This window comes from Rhineura floridana, chromosome 4, assembly GCF_030035675.1.
Source record: "Rhineura floridana isolate rRhiFlo1 chromosome 4, rRhiFlo1.hap2, whole genome shotgun sequence".
NCBI classification, from domain to species: domain Eukaryota; kingdom Metazoa; phylum Chordata; class Lepidosauria; order Squamata; family Rhineuridae; genus Rhineura; species Rhineura floridana.
This window is the reverse complement of record NC_084483.1, coordinates 185,932,288-185,950,289: the sequence shown is the minus strand read 5'-3', so window position 1 is coordinate 185,950,289 and position 18,002 is coordinate 185,932,288. Positions and strand designations below refer to the sequence as shown.

The 18,002-nt window shown below is 45.8% G+C and overlaps 1 protein-coding gene across 11 annotated transcripts in view; it reads left to right on the top strand.

The window, feature by feature from the left end:
- Positions 1-18,002, top strand: part of KLC4 (kinesin light chain 4) — a 77,200-nt gene that overhangs the window by 21,120 nt on the left and 38,078 nt on the right. For 10 of the 11 annotated variants that reach the window (XR_009762426.1, XM_061625473.1, XM_061625474.1 and 7 more), the window contains exons 2-11: positions 4,273-4,544; positions 5,843-6,073; positions 6,451-6,529; positions 7,153-7,378; positions 7,684-7,771; positions 8,850-8,955; positions 9,501-9,670; positions 9,800-9,899; positions 10,497-10,549; positions 17,393-17,460. Coding sequence is in view for 10 of the 11 variants with exons in the window: in XM_061625473.1 (XP_061481457.1) it covers positions 4,290-4,544; positions 5,843-6,073; positions 6,451-6,529; positions 7,153-7,378; positions 7,684-7,771; positions 8,850-8,955; positions 9,501-9,670; positions 9,800-9,899; positions 10,497-10,549; positions 17,393-17,460 (1,376 nt within the window). In the remaining variant the exon portion in view is untranslated. Of the gene's footprint in view, positions 1-1,192; positions 1,499-4,272; positions 4,545-5,842; positions 6,074-6,450; positions 6,530-7,152; positions 7,379-7,683; positions 7,772-8,849; positions 8,956-9,500; positions 9,671-9,799; positions 9,900-10,496; positions 10,550-17,392; positions 17,461-18,002 lie in introns of those variants that run through there. The other variant, XM_061625472.1, reaches the window with a different exon arrangement.

The window sequence follows — 18,002 nt, the reverse complement described above, 5'->3', positions numbered from 1 at the left end:
TACTGTAGTCATCATCATCATCTCCTCCTCCTCGGTTTTATATTTTTATTCTACCTGTTGGTTTTGTGAATAATTTTTTGACCCACTTTGGCCCTGTTTGTGGGAGAAAGTTGAGGTATACATTTAAAATGCACTCACACTAACACATTTTGCCTAGATATCGCAATGGTAAGTCTCTTGGGGAGCCTCTCTCTTTGTATTGGACATAGTGGAAAAGATCTAGACAGGTAATCCACAACTCACTTTGGCTCTTTTAATATATTTGGGGCTAGATGAATTTAAATGAAACTGCTTTGTTTTGGTGGGATTGTGAGCTGTGTTTAGAAAGCCTTTTCTCCCTCCCATGGAAATGGACTGCCTTCAAGTCGATCCGACTTATGGTGAGCCTATGAATAAGGTTTTCATGGTAAGCAGTATTCAGAGGGGGTTACCATTGCCTTCCTCTGAGGCTGAGAGGCAGTGACTGGCCAAGGTCACCCAGTCAGCTTCATGGCTCTGTAGGGATTCAAACCCTGGTCTCCCAGGTTGTAGTCCAACACTCTAACCACTACACCACACTGGCTCCCTCCCATAGCTCCCCAATATATCCTAAACATAAGGAACTATGTTAAGCTTCATTATGCGTGTTGTGTGGTGCTAAAAGTGTTATGGTAAATCTTGAAAATATGGCATTCTTCCCCTTTTACAGAGGATGTCTGATTCCCAGGCTCCGCACCCTACCACCCAACCCCCCCCCCGGCATCCATTCTGCAGTGCTCCATACTCGGGGTCACATATGTTACTTTTCCTCCTTCCGTTGGAGCCAGAGCATCCCAGTCTGTCTGCCTGCCTTGGGCTGCATACACGCCAACCATTTAAAGCACATTCCTGCCCCCACCAAAGAATCCCGGGAACTCTAGCTTACCCGTCACAGAGTTACGGTTCCCAGCACCCTTAACTACCATTCCCAGGATTCCTGGGGGAGAGAATGTCCTTTAAATGCATATGAAGATGGCCATAGAAAAAGAAACTGAGTGACTCTCCTTCCCCCTCCCCTTTTTTTTTACTTCCTCTTTTGTTCTGCCTGTATGGCATGGGAGCCAACAGGTACCGCCCAACTGGGGTCCAGTGAGGAGATCTAGGCTTGAGGGATGGCCTTCCCACCTTGGGAGCAGCAGCAGGGCAGGTGTGCTGAGACACTCCCATTGTTCTGTGGTGCTGTTTTTTAGTGGGACTTTTCTGTTTGAATGGCAAACACAGAGAGGCGGGCCGTTGCCTAGCAAGGATCCCAGAACACACGCACAGAGGTGGGACTATCCCCGAGAACAAAGGCTGATCTGCTGATAGCTTCCTTCCTCTTCTCTTCTCTCTCTTGTTTTCTTCCCCTCCCCGTTGGGCTAGCGTAATAGCCTCCTGCCAGCGAGGTCACGTGAGCCCAGGTTGTCTCGCTTGCCTTTTGTATCTGCAGCAAGCAGTGCTCTGCCACCACCGGGCAGGCAGCTCCAGCTGCTCTGATGAGGTAAGCCCCTTCCTGCCGAAGCCTCTGGGTGTAGGCTGAGCCCTGGAGTGGGGGTGCCTTCTGGGTGGGTGGGGTTTTTTGTATGTGGGTGTCCCTAGGATGGAGCAACCCAGATTGCTGCCGTGCACCTTTTTGAGAAAAGACTTGAGCCCAGGGAACTGCGGCCTTTGCATAATCTATAACCCTCTCTATTTCATTTCCATAGCCAAACTTTCACTGAGGTTTGCACTACTGGCTAACAAATATGTATTTGTGAGGGCTGGGAGCTTTTCATTTCCAGGGCTGTGTGTTTCTGGTTTGTTTCCACCCTTCTCCACTCTCTGCTCCACATCAGGTTTCAAGAATACATTGGTGGTTCCTTCTTTCTTGGCACCTCTCTGGCAAACCCAAATCCCTCATTGTTTAGTAATACCTAACATTTATGTAGCTCATTAAGAACATAAGAACATAAGAAGAGCCTGCTGGATCAGGCCAGTGGCCCATCTAGTCCAGCATCCTGTTCTCACAGTGGCCAACCAGGTGCCTGGGGGAAGCCCGCAAGCAGGACCCGAGTGCAAGAACACTCTCCCCTCCTGAGGCTTCCGGCAACTGGTTTTCAGAAGCATGCTGCCTCTGACTAGGGTGGCACAGCACAGCCATCACAGCTAGTAACCATTGATAGCCCTGTCCTCCATGAATTTGTCTAATCTTCTTTTAAAGCCATCCAAGCTGGTGGCCATTACTGCATCTTGTGGGAGCAAATTCCATAGTTTAACTATGCGCTGAGTAAAGAAGTACTTCCTTTTGTCTGTCCTGAATCTTCCAACATTCAGCTTCTTTGAATGTCCACGAGTTCTAGTATTATGAGAGAGGGAGAAGAACTTTTCTCTATCCACTTTCTAAGTGCCATGCATAATTTTATACACTTCTATCATGTCTCCTCTGACCCGCCTTTTCTCTAAACTAAAAAGCCCCAAATGCTGCAACCTTTCCTCGTAAGGGAGTCGCTCCATCCCCTTGATCATTCTGGTTGCCCTCTTCTGAACCTTTTCCAACTCTAGAATATCCTTTTTGAGATGAGGCGACCAGAACTGTACACAGTATTCCAAATGCGGCCGCACCATAGATTTATACAACGGCATTATGATATCGGCTGTTTTATTTTCAATACCTTTCCTAATTATTGCTAGCATGGAATTTGCCTTTTTCACAGCTGCCGCACACTGGGTCGACATTTTCATCGTGCTGTCCACTACAACCCCGAGGTCTCTCTCCTGGTCGGTCACCGCCAGTTCAGACCCCATGAGCGTATATGTGAAATTAAGATTTTTTGCTCCATTATGCATAATTTTACACTTGTTTATATTGAATTGCATTTGCCATTTTTCTGCCCATTCACTCAGTTTGGAGAGGTCTTTTTGGAGCTCTTCGCAATCCCTTTTTGTTTTAACAACCCTGAACAATTTAGTGTCATCAGCAAACTTGGCCACTTCACTGCTCACTCCTAATTCTAGGTCATTAATGAACAAGTTGAAAAGTACAGGTCCCAATTCCGATCCTTGAGGGACTCCACTTTCTACAGCCCTCCATTGGGAGAACTGTCCGTTTATTCCTACTCTCTGCTTTCTGCTTCTTAACCAATTCCTTATCCACAAGAGGACCTCTCCTCTTATTCCATGACTGCTAAGCTTCCTCAGAAGCCTTTGGTGAGGTACCTTGTCAAACGCTTTTTGAAAGTCTAAGTACACTATGTCCACTGGATCACCTCTATCTATATGCTTGTTGACACTCTCAAAGAATTCTAATAGGTTACTGAGACAGGACTTTCCCTTGCAGAAGCCATGCTGGCTCTGCTTCAGCAAGGCTTGTTCTTCTATGTGCTTAGTTAATCTAGCTTTAATAATACTTTCTACCAGTTTTCCAGGGACAGAAGTTAAGCTAACTGGCCTGTAATTTCCGGGATCCCCTCTGGATCCCTTTTTGAAGATTGGCGTTACATTTGCCACTTTCCAGTCCTCAGGCACGGAGGAGGACCCAAGATCTTGGGAAATAGATCTTGGGAAAACTTAGTCGTAGAAATGCGTAGAAATCAGGGTGTGTGTGTACATAGTAGGTCTCTTCTGGCAATCTAGCATTGGAAGTTGGGAATACTAGACTTCTAAGCATGCTTGGTGGAGCTGAGTAATTAACCAGCACCTTATTTTCCTTGCCCTTTGCATTTGCTCCAGAATCCCATCGATTCTGAGTGTCAGGATCCCGGTTGTTTTCTGCTTGTGGAGCTGGGCCCAGGATCTGACCATCAAAGTATTTTCTTCTTCTTGGTCTCTGTAGGATACACTTGTATTTCTTGAACTAGCGAGGTTTTTTGTTGTCTACTTTCTCTTTCCCTTTCTGTGACCATACTGTAAACCATTTGTCCCTGTTTCATCCTGTTCCTTACTAAATCTCTGTGACCTCTGGGTCTGGGGGTGTACATGCTACAATTCCTCCTGTGCTCTTAAAGTGGCAGCTAAATCAGCTTTCTGGATTCCCAAGAGTGCGGGGGCGATGGTCTTTACCCACATGTGCTCCTGCCAGTGACATGTAATGCTCCATGTTGCCTCTTTCTCCAACGACATAGAGCCTGGAGTATTGTGGGGAATTTCTTTCTCCCTATCTTCAGATGAAAAGGTTAAGTGGGAATAAGATCTTCTCTCCGTGGGATCGACTGTGTGCAGTGGATGCATATAATGTTTCAAGATCTGCTCTGTCCCAGTGAGACTGTGCTCTCTTAACTTTACCCTTTCCTTCCTTAGGTGGGGATCGTAGCTGAATGACTATGTCCACAATGGTATATCCCAGAGAGGAGAAAATGGACAAGCTAAGCCAAGAGGAGATCATCTCAAACACCAAGCTTGTGATGCAGGGGCTAGAGGCCCTAAAGAATGAGCATAACTCAATCCTGCACAGCCTGCTGGAGACCATCAAGTGTCTGAAGAAGGATGAGGAAGCCAATCTAGTGCACGAGAAAGCCAACCTGCTGCGCAAATCTGTAGAGATGATTGAGCTGGGGCTTGGAGAGGCTCAGGTGAGCTGAAGCCCAGTGGGGTACCTTGGTACGGTACATGGGTCCAGCAAAAGAAGTTCAATAAGGAAATCATTTTTTTTTAAAAATGCTATGAAATATGTTGCCTTGGGTGGTTCTAGAGAAGCATGCATGCCAAACATGCTTGGACATCGGCAGGACTGTGTTGTGCTCCACTCCTGTATGCAAGTGCAAAACAATTGCAGTATTAGGCATAGAAGTTAACATCCTATAAGTTTAAGCTTTCATAACTTATTTTTTCTTTCTTTGACATGCAAGTTTTTAGCCTTATAGTTAAGGATAGACTTGAAACCGTGATATTCTGGTGAAATTGCTGAAGTCTGAGTGTATGGGGCGGGAGGCTTGGTTGGATTTTGGGTTTTGTGCCCAAATGCCTTGCATTAGATCTTTCCCCTGATTTAGCAGAAGTGGAATAAATTGTGCAAAATAAACAAGGATGAATTAATTTTTTTATTAAAGAATTGTATTACAATTGTTAAATTATCAACAATTTTATTAAATTAAATTACATTAAACATATATGTACATCTGCATACAAAAGGCAAAAGGTTCAGCTTTCCGAGATGCAGAATTGTAACAATTTTAGCATAGCTCTGGGGATGCAAACCTAGTCAGCAACTGATTGTTGCAAGAAGTTATTTTTTTAATAGAGCGACACAGGAACTGTCTCTAAATAGGGACCGGGATGGAGGGCACCAGTCTTGCATTAGGTCAGGAGTGGGGGACAAGCCTGGGGACCAAATGCAGCCCTCCAGACCTTTCTCACTGGCACTCTGAGCTCTCCCCAGGCCACATATCCCACTAGCCCTGTTTTGCACCTTGCTGGAACCAGCTTGTTTTCTAAAGATGACATTTTTTCATTGCTTCACTCGTTTTTGCCTCTGACCCTGTCCACCACTGGATATGTGGGGAAGGACTGTAGCTAAGTGGCAGAGCATCTGCTTTACATGCAGAAGGTACCAAGTTCGATCCCCTGCATCTCCAGGTAGGGCTGGGAATGTCCTTTTCCTGAAACCCTGGAGAGCGGCTACCAGTCACTGTAGGCAGTACTAAGCTGGATTGACCAATAGTCTGACTCGGTATAAAGCAGCTTGTTTCTGTGTATGTTCCTATGTGGTCCTCGGAAGGTTGTCCTGAAGTGAATAATTTTCGTTAATAATATTTATATACTGCTTACCATGCAAAATCCTTCAGCGGAATGCAGATCTCAGGCTGAAAAGGATTCCCCACCCCTGGATTAGGCAAAAGTGAAACATCTCCCCCTGCTTCTCTTGGGGCAGGTGATGATGGCTTTATCAAACCACCTGAATGCAGTGGAGTCTGAGAAGCAGAAATTGCGGGCCCAGGTGCGCAGGCTGTGCCAGGAGAACCAGTGGCTGCGGGACGAGCTGGCAAACACCCAGCAGAAGCTGCAGCGCAGCGAGCAAACGGTGGCACAACTTGAGGAGGAAAAGAAGCATCTGGAGTTTATGAACCAGCTGAAGAAGTACGATGAGGACGTGTCCCCGTCGGTGAGAGTCCAAACCACTTTGTGGAGTGGGGGGGGCGGGGCGGGCGGAGGCGGGGAAGATACCTGTGTCTTGACTTGGAGAGCACCCCACAAGAAAGACCAACACTGATGAGCTTTCTAAGAGGTCCTGATAGAGCATCTGGCACTTAGAGTTTGTCTAATGTGGATCTGGATGGATGAAAAGTGCACAGCTTGCCCCAGCTGCAGTGAATGGGCTCTATCTCTGTAATTGGGTTGGTCTTCCCATGCTAGGGAAGAGAACATTTGAATGGCCTTGCTTGGATAAATGTGAGTGCTGGGGTTAAGAATTGTCCCAGGCTAAATATTGAGAGCTCATGATCTTTTTTTAATTGTTTCTTTCCCCCATCAATATCTCAGGAGGAGAAAGAAGGTGACTCCACCAAAGATTCCTTGGATGACTTGTTTCCAAATGAGGAAGAGGACCAGGGTCAAGAGTGTAGGTTGCATTCCTTCATTATTTTCTTAATTAGTTAGTTAATAGGATTTATATACCTCTTAATCATCAAAACCTCTAAGCGGTTTACATAAAACAATATGAAACTTACATTAAAAGTTCCAATAAGATCAAAAGCAAGTTGACAATTTTTGTTCAAAACCAGTTGTTTTAAAATCTGTACAATACTAAAATAGAATTGCATGTTAAAAGACATGTCAAAAGTACGTGTCTGGGCAGGCTTGCCTAAACAAAAATGTTTTTAGCAGGCACCACAAACAATACATCAAGAGCACCTGCATAATATCAGTGGGCAGTTAGTTAGGTGCTGCCACACAGGATGACTGAGTCTTTGCAAGTGTGGAAGGGAGTGCCAGTTCTGGAGAACAAAGTGATCAAGTGGGCCTATATGGGGTAAGGCGAGGGGTGGGGACAGAGGACGGGTGGAACGAAGAGTTGTAAAGACTGCATGAGCTCCCTTTTTGTGCCTGTCTTCTAGCAAGGATTGTGGCTGATTTGAAATTGAGGAAATGGGGGAGGGGCAGTGCTCACCGGTGGGAATGGGCCTCGCTATGGCATTGTGAGCTGCTGCCTCTGTTCTTCGTTAATGTCATCTACTTTTGCAGTGCCTCATCCACACAGCAGCGCAGCAGCAGCTGCCCAGCAAGGTGGCTACGAGATCCCGGCGCGCCTGCGCACGCTCCATAACCTGGTGATCCAGTATGCTTCCCAGGGACGCTATGAGGTGGCCGTACCTCTCTGCAAACAGGCGCTGGAGGACTTGGAGAAGACGTCGGGCCACGATCATCCGGATGTAGCCACCATGCTCAACATCTTGGCCTTAGTATATAGGTGAGAGCAGGGGGGCCTTGGGATGGCAGACTCTCCCTCACTTGGGAGGGTCACACACACTGGGCTCTCTTGGGCCTTTCCCTTGTGTGGATGTGGAACTGTTGTCTGGGATAGAGAAATGGAAGGGGCATAGCGCTGGGGGAGGCTCAGGATGCTGAACTTTATTGTGGGAAACTGTAGGGCGAAGGGGGGAAGTTTGGCTCCGAGAAGAGAGATACGGGGAAGGCTCTCCTTGCTACATCCTGCATGATGTGAAGCTCTGTCTCTCCAGTATTGCCCAATATCTGTGTACCTTTGCACTGCAGGGATCAGAACAAATACAAGGAGGCAGCTCACCTTCTGAACGATGCACTGTCCATTAGGGAGAAGACACTTGGCAAGGACCATCCTGCCGTAAGTAGCCATTTTCCTGGGCATTGATAGCAGGGATGTTCTGAGCACCAGGGAGCTGTAAGGCAGCCGTGTGCCCAGTGGACTTACAGGAGGGTCGCATGGCTTGATCAGCTGACCTTTGGAAGGGATTGGGCAGGGTAGGTTTTGGGTGCGGTCAGGGCTGGTTGAGTAAAAGAAAGGGAGTTCTTTTTGTTGTAAAAGCTTTCTTTGGGACAAGGTGTTCTTAATCCTTCAGGTAGGTAAGGTGGAATATGCCAGGGAAGTCACTGGACTAGGCTATTCTGTTGCACAGTAAGGAGGTGAGACCCCTAGGGAAAGAAATCTGGCCAAACATCATAGAACATTAGTGGAGATGTGCACTTATAAACAGGAGAAATGGACAAGGGGTACTGCGACTGAGCAAACAGGATCAGCTGTGCTTCTCAGACAGTTAGATAACACTTAGACAGCAGATCTATAAGGAAACCCAAGCATGCCACCATGTTGCTGATGCTGAAGTGAGCCTCCTCCCTATAAGGCTCAGATTACATTATTTATCCTTGTACATAGTCCATCAGCATACATAATTGTTTTACAGAGTAGCATAAATAAAAGGCAGGAGTCTAGCCTGTTGTATAAACGCTGAGACTCTTGGCATCTTGGGCAAATGGTCTCAGTGTCCTGGGTGTAACTGTTCATGCTGCACCCAGCATCTGCTTCCTATGTGCCCCATAACTGCCATTGGCCGTGTAGGGCGGTGGCAGCTTTCAGTATGTGAAGTAACTCTGACGCTTGCCTCAGCAACGTGCATCAAGTGCCACTGAAGGGGTGGGGATAAGTCAAGACAGGAATTGGTGTCTGAATGGAGCAGGAAGACTTTTTCAAGTAAGTTGGCTCCAGCTAGGAATGGGGGGACACCATTTTGGGTTCACTTCAGGTACCTACATATCTTGGGCCATCCCTGCCATTGATGGTTATAAGACAGTGGCATTTAAGTGAATCTTGCTTAGTATATCCAGTCTCTCTTCTTTTTGCTTTCCTTCTGTTGTCTCTGGTTCTTCCATGGCTATAATGTAGGTGTGCTTATATTCCTTGGCAGGTTGCAGCAACCCTGAATAACCTGGCTGTTCTCTATGGCAAAAGAGGGAAATACAAGGAGGCAGAACCATTATGCAAGCGAGCACTGGAAATCCGGGAAAAGGTACCTTTCTTCCTCCCTCCCTCTCCCTCTGCCTCTCCCCCCCCCTCTCTAACTCTCTCTCTCTCTCTTTCGTTCTGACGCCTAGAGAAGAAAGGGCCAGGGCATCAGGCCATTAGCCAGTGGGCCTCTGCAGCACCTTTCTGTGCTACTGAGGAAAGGGGAGTATCTGTAGAACGTAGGAGGCTGCCTTATACTGAGTCAGACCATCGGTCTATCTAGCTCAGTATTGTCTACACAGACTGGCAGCAGTTCTCCAGGGTTTCATGGCAAGAGCTTTCTCAGCCCCACCTGGCCATGCCAGAGATTAAACCTGGGGTCTTCTGTATGCGAAGTATGGATTCAGCTCAGTGAGAGGCAGATGTCAAATTTTATGCAGAACAGAAAAGTCTGTTCATGCAAGACTTTGAGCTTTTAATCACTTTCCATGACCCACTTCCTCCAGAAGTAAAAGGATTCCACCATATTCTCAGTTTGCTGCTGCTTCTTCGTCATCGTCTTCTTCGTCATCTTCTTAAACTAGCTTTCTCTGTTTGCTTCCTTCTCAGGTACTAGGCAAAGATCACCCGGATGTGGCCAAGCAGTTAAATAACTTGGCTTTACTATGCCAGAATCAGGGCAAATATGAAGAGGTAGAATATTATTACTGCCGGGCACTGCAGATCTACGAGTCTCGCCTGGGGCCTGATGACCCAAATGTGGCTAAAACAAAGAACAATCTGGTGGGTTCACTGGGTGATGAAAAGACTGGGGGGGCAGTATTGGAGAGGTGGGCATTGCGTGTTAGGGTTGGAGGTGGGAGTGCTGCCTGCACTGCATTTTTAAGATGTCGTTCCTGTACTCTGTGGCAGGCCTCCTGTTACCTGAAGCAAGCCAAATATAAGGACGCAGAAGTTCTCTACAAGGAGATCCTCACCCGTGCCCATGTGAAGGAATTCGGCTCTGTGGATGGTATGCACAATAGAGAGCAAGGAGGCAGGGTGTGCAAAGTGGGGCTTATACGAAGTGTGTGGGGGGGGGATGTAGACTGAAGCCAAGATCCTTAACACTGAATTATGAAGGGCTCTCTGATTATTGCTTATCTGATATGCCATTAGTACAGAAAGGCAGCACGTAACACTGTTGCTTCTGAATCTGACCAAAAGCCCAGTTTAACTTCTCATCCAGTCCTGAAAAGAAAAATGCCACATGTGCAACACACGCTAGTTTGTAGCCAATTAAGTCAATACTCAGAGTAGACCCATTGAAATCAGTGGATTAAAGTTAGTCATGTCCCTGAACTTCAGTGGGTCTACTCTGAGTATGCCTTAGTTGGGTGCAACCCGCTCTGTCCCACTTCTCCACTGGTACTCTTTACATTGTCTCCTTTTTCCCCCATAACCTAGTTGACAAAAAAGCATTTCTTCCAAGGGAAATGTGCAAACAGACCTAACAGCTTAACACATCAGCTTCTTCCTGTCCTGAGTGTAGCACAGGGAGGGTGAGGATTCCTCCTGAAATTCCACGAAGGTATTTCCACCCCGCTTCCTTTCATCTTTCTCCCTGCAGATGAACACAAGCCTATATGGATGCATGCAGAAGAAAGGGAGGAGATGAGCAAGGTGAGTGCAAGAACATTATTCCGATGGGTGTTGCTAAATGGTAACAGCAGGGGACATGGTGCACACCTGAGCTTGTCTTGTTCAGCCCTCTTGCATTGGGAAGAGCTCCAGAAATGGCAGCATCTTCTCTTTGCCTTAGAGTGAATCTCTGATGGTGCCGAATCTGGTAACTGAACTGCAGAGGAACGTAGGAAGCTGCCTTACACCATGTCAGATCATTGGTTCATCTAGCTCAGTATTGTCGACACTCTCCAGGGTTTCAAGCAGAAGCCTCTCCTTCTGCATGCAAGACAGATGTTCTGCCCCTGAGCTACAGCCCTTCCCCAGGAACTCTGAGTACTTAGGACAGCAGGGTTTTGTTGTTGTAGGGGAGAAATAGAAACAAGGGCTTCCTAATCAGACTGTACAGTAGCTTTCTAGGACAAGAATTGGAATTGAATGCCCTGTTTTTCCTGTGCCTTGCGTGTTTTCTCTTTGTTATAGTGCACTTCTTAGGACCTCCTGGAGAGTGGAAGATGGAGGGATTTCAGCAGGTTTCTGGGCCACAGACACTTCAGAACCAGAATCAGAACAAAAAAAAAACCCTCACAGCTTGCTCATTTGGAAAGCCATTTGGAAAACAAGTAGTTCCGTCAGCCCCAAATCTAAGATAAGAGTAATAGGAAGATACTGCAGTCTTCTGCACCACCTCCTCCTCCTGAGCACCTTCTGCTTTTGACTTCCCAGTTTTAGAAAGGGGTGACTAATATATTTGGCCTAGGTTGGAAAGAAACCAGGACATCTGGAAAACCCCTGCCTGTTAGAGCGACAGCATCTTTAGGAGAAGGGCTGCAGTCTCTGGTGCAGTGAGCAGTGGTTCGCCGCTGTCCTGAAAACTCGATAAATTACAAGGAAGAGTGGAGAAACTTGGTATGCTTCTGAGATATTCTGTACTAAGATGCTGAATGTAGCACAGCAGTTCACAAGCAGAAATATAAGGCTCCAGCATACCTTCCATGCTAGACATCTGCCTAGCAGGGCTTATCTGTTTTTTCTTTTTCTCAATCTCTCCTTTTTACAAAGCTGACCTGATGACTGATGCCTGTTCCCTGGGCTTTAGTATCTAGGGTTGTTTCCTAAACGTTAAACATGGGCCATATTGTAACAAAAATAGGTAGGGAATTGTCACTCTTATCGCTAAATGCCCTCCTGTGGAATAGATTGTTTAGAAAGAGTTGAGAGTGTTTGTGTGTGCGTGCATGAATGCGTGCACACATTTCCTGAACTGGTATTTCTCAGAGTCTGAGCCAGCCTTCCTTCACTGGTACTTTTTCTGGACGATGACAAAGCCAACTCAGAGAACTTTATTCTTATCTACTGCTTTGATAGTGTTGGCCAGCAAAATCTGACTATTGTGGTGTCATGTCAGGAAGTGGCTGAAATCAAGAGCTTCTGAAAAGTCAGCTGGGCATCTTTTAATTAGATTTCATCTGGATCATGAAGCCAGCTGGTCTGTACTTCGTTTGAATGATAGATAAAATACCCTCTTCTGTTGGCCAGGATTCTTACCTCGATGCTAGGATACTGATTTAGATCCTTGTCTTTGCCATTTTAACAATCTGTTTCCCGATCATTTAATCCTATGTACTTTTGTTTCTGCCAGCATTTTTCATCTCTTTCTCCTTTCCTGTTTCTCATTGCATGCTTTGAAAAGAAAAACTATGCAAGACATTGTGCTAGCAACACTTCCCTCTCAGATACTAGTGAACAGAATTTGAATCTTGCATGCATTCTTGAGTTCCAACCCCAGGAACAACTGGAAGTGAGCTCTGTTCAGGAAGTGAATGGGTGGGGAGAGGAAGGGGGGAGGTTTTGTTCATGAAACTGGAACCATGGTGCCCTAATCCCACCTGACTCTTTCCTGCAGTGTCATCCTTCACTGGACCAGTTTTTCTCTTCTGTGCCGCCTCTGACTCCCCAATGACTCCTTCCCTAGTAGAGTTGCACCCTAGGGCATTGGAGAGAGTGACTGGAAGAAGGTGGAACAATAAGACTTAGACCTTTTCCCCTTCCTAGTTCCTAAATTCAGCAACCATATGATTCAATTAGTCACTAAGGCTTAATTCGCACTTTAGGCAGCAAGTGTGTTTGCCTTTTATGCTCTTGTGAATAGGATGTTGCCTTATAGCAGATAATATTATATCTGCCCACTGAGCCCAGTGTCAGGCAGTGGTTCTCCAGGATCTCACAGGAACATGTCTTAGACAGCCCATTAGTCCATCTAGGTCAGTATTGTCTACAGTGGCTCTCCAGGGTTTCAGACAGTCTTTTACCAGCCCTGCTTGGAGATGCCAGGGATTGAATCTGGGACCTTCTGCATGCAAAGCAGATGCTCTACCCCTCAGGTCTTTCCCAACCTGCTATTTGATCCTTTTAATTAGAGATTTCAGGATTTGAATGTGGAACCTTCTGCACGCAAAGCAGATGCCCTTGTCACTGAGTTGGAGACAGTCCTCAGCTGGGAATGAAAACAGTAAATACTGTAAAGCAGGCTTATGGGTGTAATGCACAGTGGACACCTATGTGAACTGTGGCCAGTTGGGGCTTTCAGGTGCATGCCCACCATGTGGCCCTGCATGTTGACAAGCTTATGTTTCCACCTCACACACTGCAATGCTTAGCACTGCAATTATGAGTATATAACTAGCAAACTCCTTGCCTCTGTAAAGAAGTGAGAATTGGAAGACACAAAGTGAGCCAATCTGCTGAAATTGTCAGCAACTGAAGTTGTTAAAAAGTTCTGTAGTTTGTGGGAAGAAAATCAGTTACTATAGTGGTTCTGAAACTGATGCCCCCCCCCCGGGACCACTTGAAAATTGCTGAGGGTCTTGGCAGATCACTCAAGGATTTTGCTGCATGTTATTTAGCAATTGTAATGGGCCGTGCTAGCAGTTAAAGTCCCAGGTCCCAGGCTATAGTCTGAAGGCACATGAGGCCACCACCTTGCTGAAGCTAAGCAGGTCTGGGTCTGGTCAGTGCCTGGATGGGAGACCGCCTGGGAACTACATGTATGCTGACTTGGGTTCCATGGTGAAAGAAAGGCGGGGTATAAATGTAACAAATAAATAATAAAGTCGTCACTGTGAACCATCTGAAGAAAGCTCACAGACTACTGGTGATCTGCAGGCCATACTTTGAGAACCCCTTGGTTAGCATATTTAAACAGGTGCAAACATTTATCTTGCTTTCTAGGGAACACTTGTTGAAAAACACGTGGTATTTCTGAAATATTTCCACGATCACCACCTCAACTGCTCAGAATTGTACATGCCATCGCAGTAATCACCACCTCTTCTGAGAAAGTCAGTGTCCTCATATGGGGTAGGGGAGGAAGTGACTGAGAAGGGGTGGTTTTAGACAAGCCAATAATAAGTCAGCAGCTAAACGGAGATGTGAACTGGGGAGTTCCGTGCAAAATATGGAGCCCTTAATAACTAAGGCGCACCAGCTTTTCTTGGAATGCAGAGGTGAACTGGAGCTTTCCAGAATGGCCAAGCAGAGAGAACTTTTCCAACAAGGGCAGAGGAGTGAGATCAAATGTTGCTGTTGTAATAAGGAGCTCCTCTTCAGTAATATATTTGGCTTCCATTCTCTATAATGTCTTCTTCCATTGAAATTCTCTGTTTCTTTGTCATGCTATTAAAAAGCATTAAACCCATCGTGTTAGAGCACTGCTTTTTCACTTTTCTTTGTCATGTTGTAATCATGTCACGTAGCTTCATTGATACAGACCAGTCTTGTACATGTTTTCTCAAAATAGGCTTCATTGGACACAGTGGAATTTACTCCCAAGTCAGCGTGCATAGAAATGCAGCTTTAGACACCTTCCTGTGAATGGAGATGGGGCATACATACTGAACAGTGAGAGGCATAGTACAGATAGGCAATTCCCATTGTCCTGCTATGGGAATGTCCCTAGGTAACAGGCTAAGGCAGGGGTGGGGAACCTGTGAGTCTCCCACTGTTGTTGGACTCTCATCAGTCACAGGCAACATGGCCAATGGTCAGGGATGATGGGAACTGTAGTACAGCAATATTTGGAAGGCCACAGGTTCCCCATCTCTAGGGAATGCCCCTAGGTAGGAACAGCTAAATTCCTGTTGCCTTTTTATAAGCTCCATGATGGGAAAGAGAACAGAATTCTACCGGGCAGAAAGACGGTGCTTTTTGCAAAGTGGTAACTGGGAGCCATCTCAAAGTTCTCAGTGCAAATTAAGGTTTTTAGGCTGCAGGGTAAATATGGGAGTAAAGCCCCTTGAAATCGATGGGAGTGACTCTCAGCTTGGTATGGGTAAGCTTGCAGGTTTAGAACTCTTCTAGCCATGGAGAAGTTCACAACCAAACTGTGCTCATGGTGTCTTCCTGCTGAGGAGAAGCCTTGTGCAGGGAATAGAGCTGCTCTCAAGGCAGCAGTGAATAAGCCTAAGAAGTGCTGGAAAGATGGAATCCAAACACCAAAGGCTTGTTCAGTCAAAGAAAAAGTCCTCCCCCCACACCCTCCCGTCGCAATCTCTCTTACTATCTTGACCTGGAAATGCCCTAATAGCCTGTTCTTGGCTGTGCATCTGTCCGTCAGTGCCTCACATGGAATTGTATTGCTGTGTCGGACGCTGATCTGTGTCAGAGCTACAGTGCTTGAACTGGTTAAGGGATGGCTGAGAGATCCAGGACAGTTTATAGGGACAAGCTGTGGGAACTTGTGTAGGACGTTAACAGCTGTACTCTTGGTTGTCTCTTGTGGCCCCAGGCCACCATTTCACACAATCGGCATGTAAAGTGCCTTGAGCCTGAATTGAATACCTTCTTAAGCATGGGAGAAGCAGTTTCTAGACCATCCCAAAGACAATAATTGAACGGGGCACAACAATTGAACTGCAGCTTTCAAACTAAGGTAAAACACAGCACAGTTAAAACCATACTCTGATTTGGTGATTAGGAATCCACATTTTGAACAGCCCACTGAGAGCTACCAAGTCGCTGCCCTTTAGGCCTGTAGCCAAAACTGGAGTTTCCTTGTTACCCAGCCTTGCTGGAGAGCCCCTAGTATGCATTAACTTCTCTTAAGACATTCACTGCTTAACTACTTGTGAGCATTAGCCTAAGGCGTGTCCATCAAGGAATCCCCCAGATATCAGGCCTGCCAGGGAATTGTCCAGTAGAGGAACTTCTCCTCTGACGGTATTAAAAAACAAACAGGACACTTTTATATATATTTAAGCCTAAGGAACTAATGCTTGAATTGTCCTACTGTGCCTTGGCTGACTGCTCCAGAAAATGTTGAGGGGATTTAAAAAAAAAAAATGTTGGACACAGTTCCAGTGGGAAGGTGTTGCAAGACAGGAATGCTGGGAGGGGGGCATGTGCTGGGCAAAGAGCTGGCGCTTGGCTTTCAGTTTCTGGCTAAGCATTAAAGTAGTGCTTTGAAGAACCATAGAGTTGGAGAGGGCCCTTGGCCTAGCCCAACCCTCTGTTTGCTCAGTGCAGGAAATCCAGAACTAGCACCTCCCTCTCCTTGAAGAATTCTAGCAAGGGAGAGACCCCATCAGGTATTTGGTCCAGTAACTTAACTGCGCTTACCATCAAGGAGTGTCTCCTAATGGTGAAGGAGAATCTCCCCTCCTGTAACTTTAAGCCAATTAGATCTAGCCCTCCCCTCTTTGCCCTCTTCTGTGTGATAAGCCTTTTGAAGAGAAATGAGAAACCAGCTCTTTCTTCTGCTTAATAAGGATTTTTAGTCACTTGTTAAAGGAATTAACTTGTATTCACCTCTTGTAAGGTCTCCCCTTATGCTACTTTCTACTGTTTCCTCCTGAGACCCAGATGTGTGTCCTTCTTCACCACAGACCAGTGAGCTCTGAAATCCCAGACATCGTTCTACCAGCTCATCTATCTGGGGCTGGACCAGATACATCTTTGTGATAGGTTTTGGAAATAGGCACTGAGGCAGATGTCCTGTAACTGTAAAATGTAACAAAAAACCTAATGTGAATGGAAGCCCCATTTTTCAGTCGCTGCCTCTGTACTCCTTAGTGTAATTCTAGACAAGCAGGATGACCAAACCCTTTTTAAAAAAAATGACTCAAATTGCATCAAAGTTGTCTTTGGTATCTTTGCAGATCTGTCTTAATTATATGTTTAATCTTCCTAGTATCTGATATGTCATTCTCCGGTTTTTCAGGTGCAGAGCTGGGAGAGAGCCCTGTCTGAATTCCTGGAGAGTCACTGCCAGTCAGTGTAGACAGTGCTGAGCTAGATGGACCAAAGGTCTGACTTAGAATAAGGCAGCTTCCTATGTTCTTACGTGTGTGCAGCTTAACACAATAGATCCTCCTCTAGTGAAAACAGACAACCTGGCCTGTTTCAGTCCGAGGCTGATAAGAATCTTCTTTCAGATCCTTTTCACTGAAATCTACCCTTTCCATGCCTTGTCCTGGGCTGGAAGGCCTGGGTGCTCTTCTGCTCTGAAGTCCCTGAGTGCTTCAGTGAGATCTTCCTTCCTTACCTAGTAAGCCAAAGCAGGCAAGCACTGACGTAGACAGATCTTCTTTTTCCTGCTTCCTGTTATGCTAGGTGTGCACCTTGAAGATCATTCTAATTGTAGTCTTCTATATTGATATTGTCTCAAAGCATACGTGTAGGAATCAACATGACGACAAAATAGCTGGGACCAAATAGGCTTATACCTTTTTATCCCTAGCAAACATGCAAACAAAGACAGGCATACTAGACATGGCCCTTTGTGGGCTGATGCTTTGATTATTCTGACAAGTCTTCTTTTTCCTCTTCCCTTCATCCACTTTCCAGAGCACGCACAGAGAAAGCACCCCATATGCAGAGTATGGCGGCTGGTACAAGGCATGCAAGGTCAGCAGGTAAGGCATGGTATTTCCCAGCAGTTCTCTGTTATGTTGTTGTTGTTGATGATGATGATAATAATAATAAATCGATAGGTATACTGTTTAGAAGGATAAAACTAATTGCAAAAAAATAAACACACATCACTAAAATATATAATAATACAATTCAGTTAAAATAAACATCCACAATTAAACTGTATAATACAACAGGCCCATTATAACAGCAATTAAAATGGTGGTGTAGTCAGCTAAGTCTTGCTCAGAGTAGACCCATTGAAATTAATGAATCTAAGTTAGCTATGCCTGTTAATGTTAATGGATCTCCTCTGAGTAGGACCAGCACAGGAGGGTCAGGGGTTGCTTGTTTAAAGAAGTTGAGAGCCGGCAGAATGCCAATAGTGATGGGGCATCTCATATTTCATCAGGAAGAGCATTCTGCAACACTGGTGCTATCAGTGAAAAAGCCCTTTAAATTGTTCCGTCTGTGGCTTTTTGAAAGGGTGGAATGGAACTGGTTCCCTCAAACTCATGGTGGATGTCTTCACTAATAGAAGAGG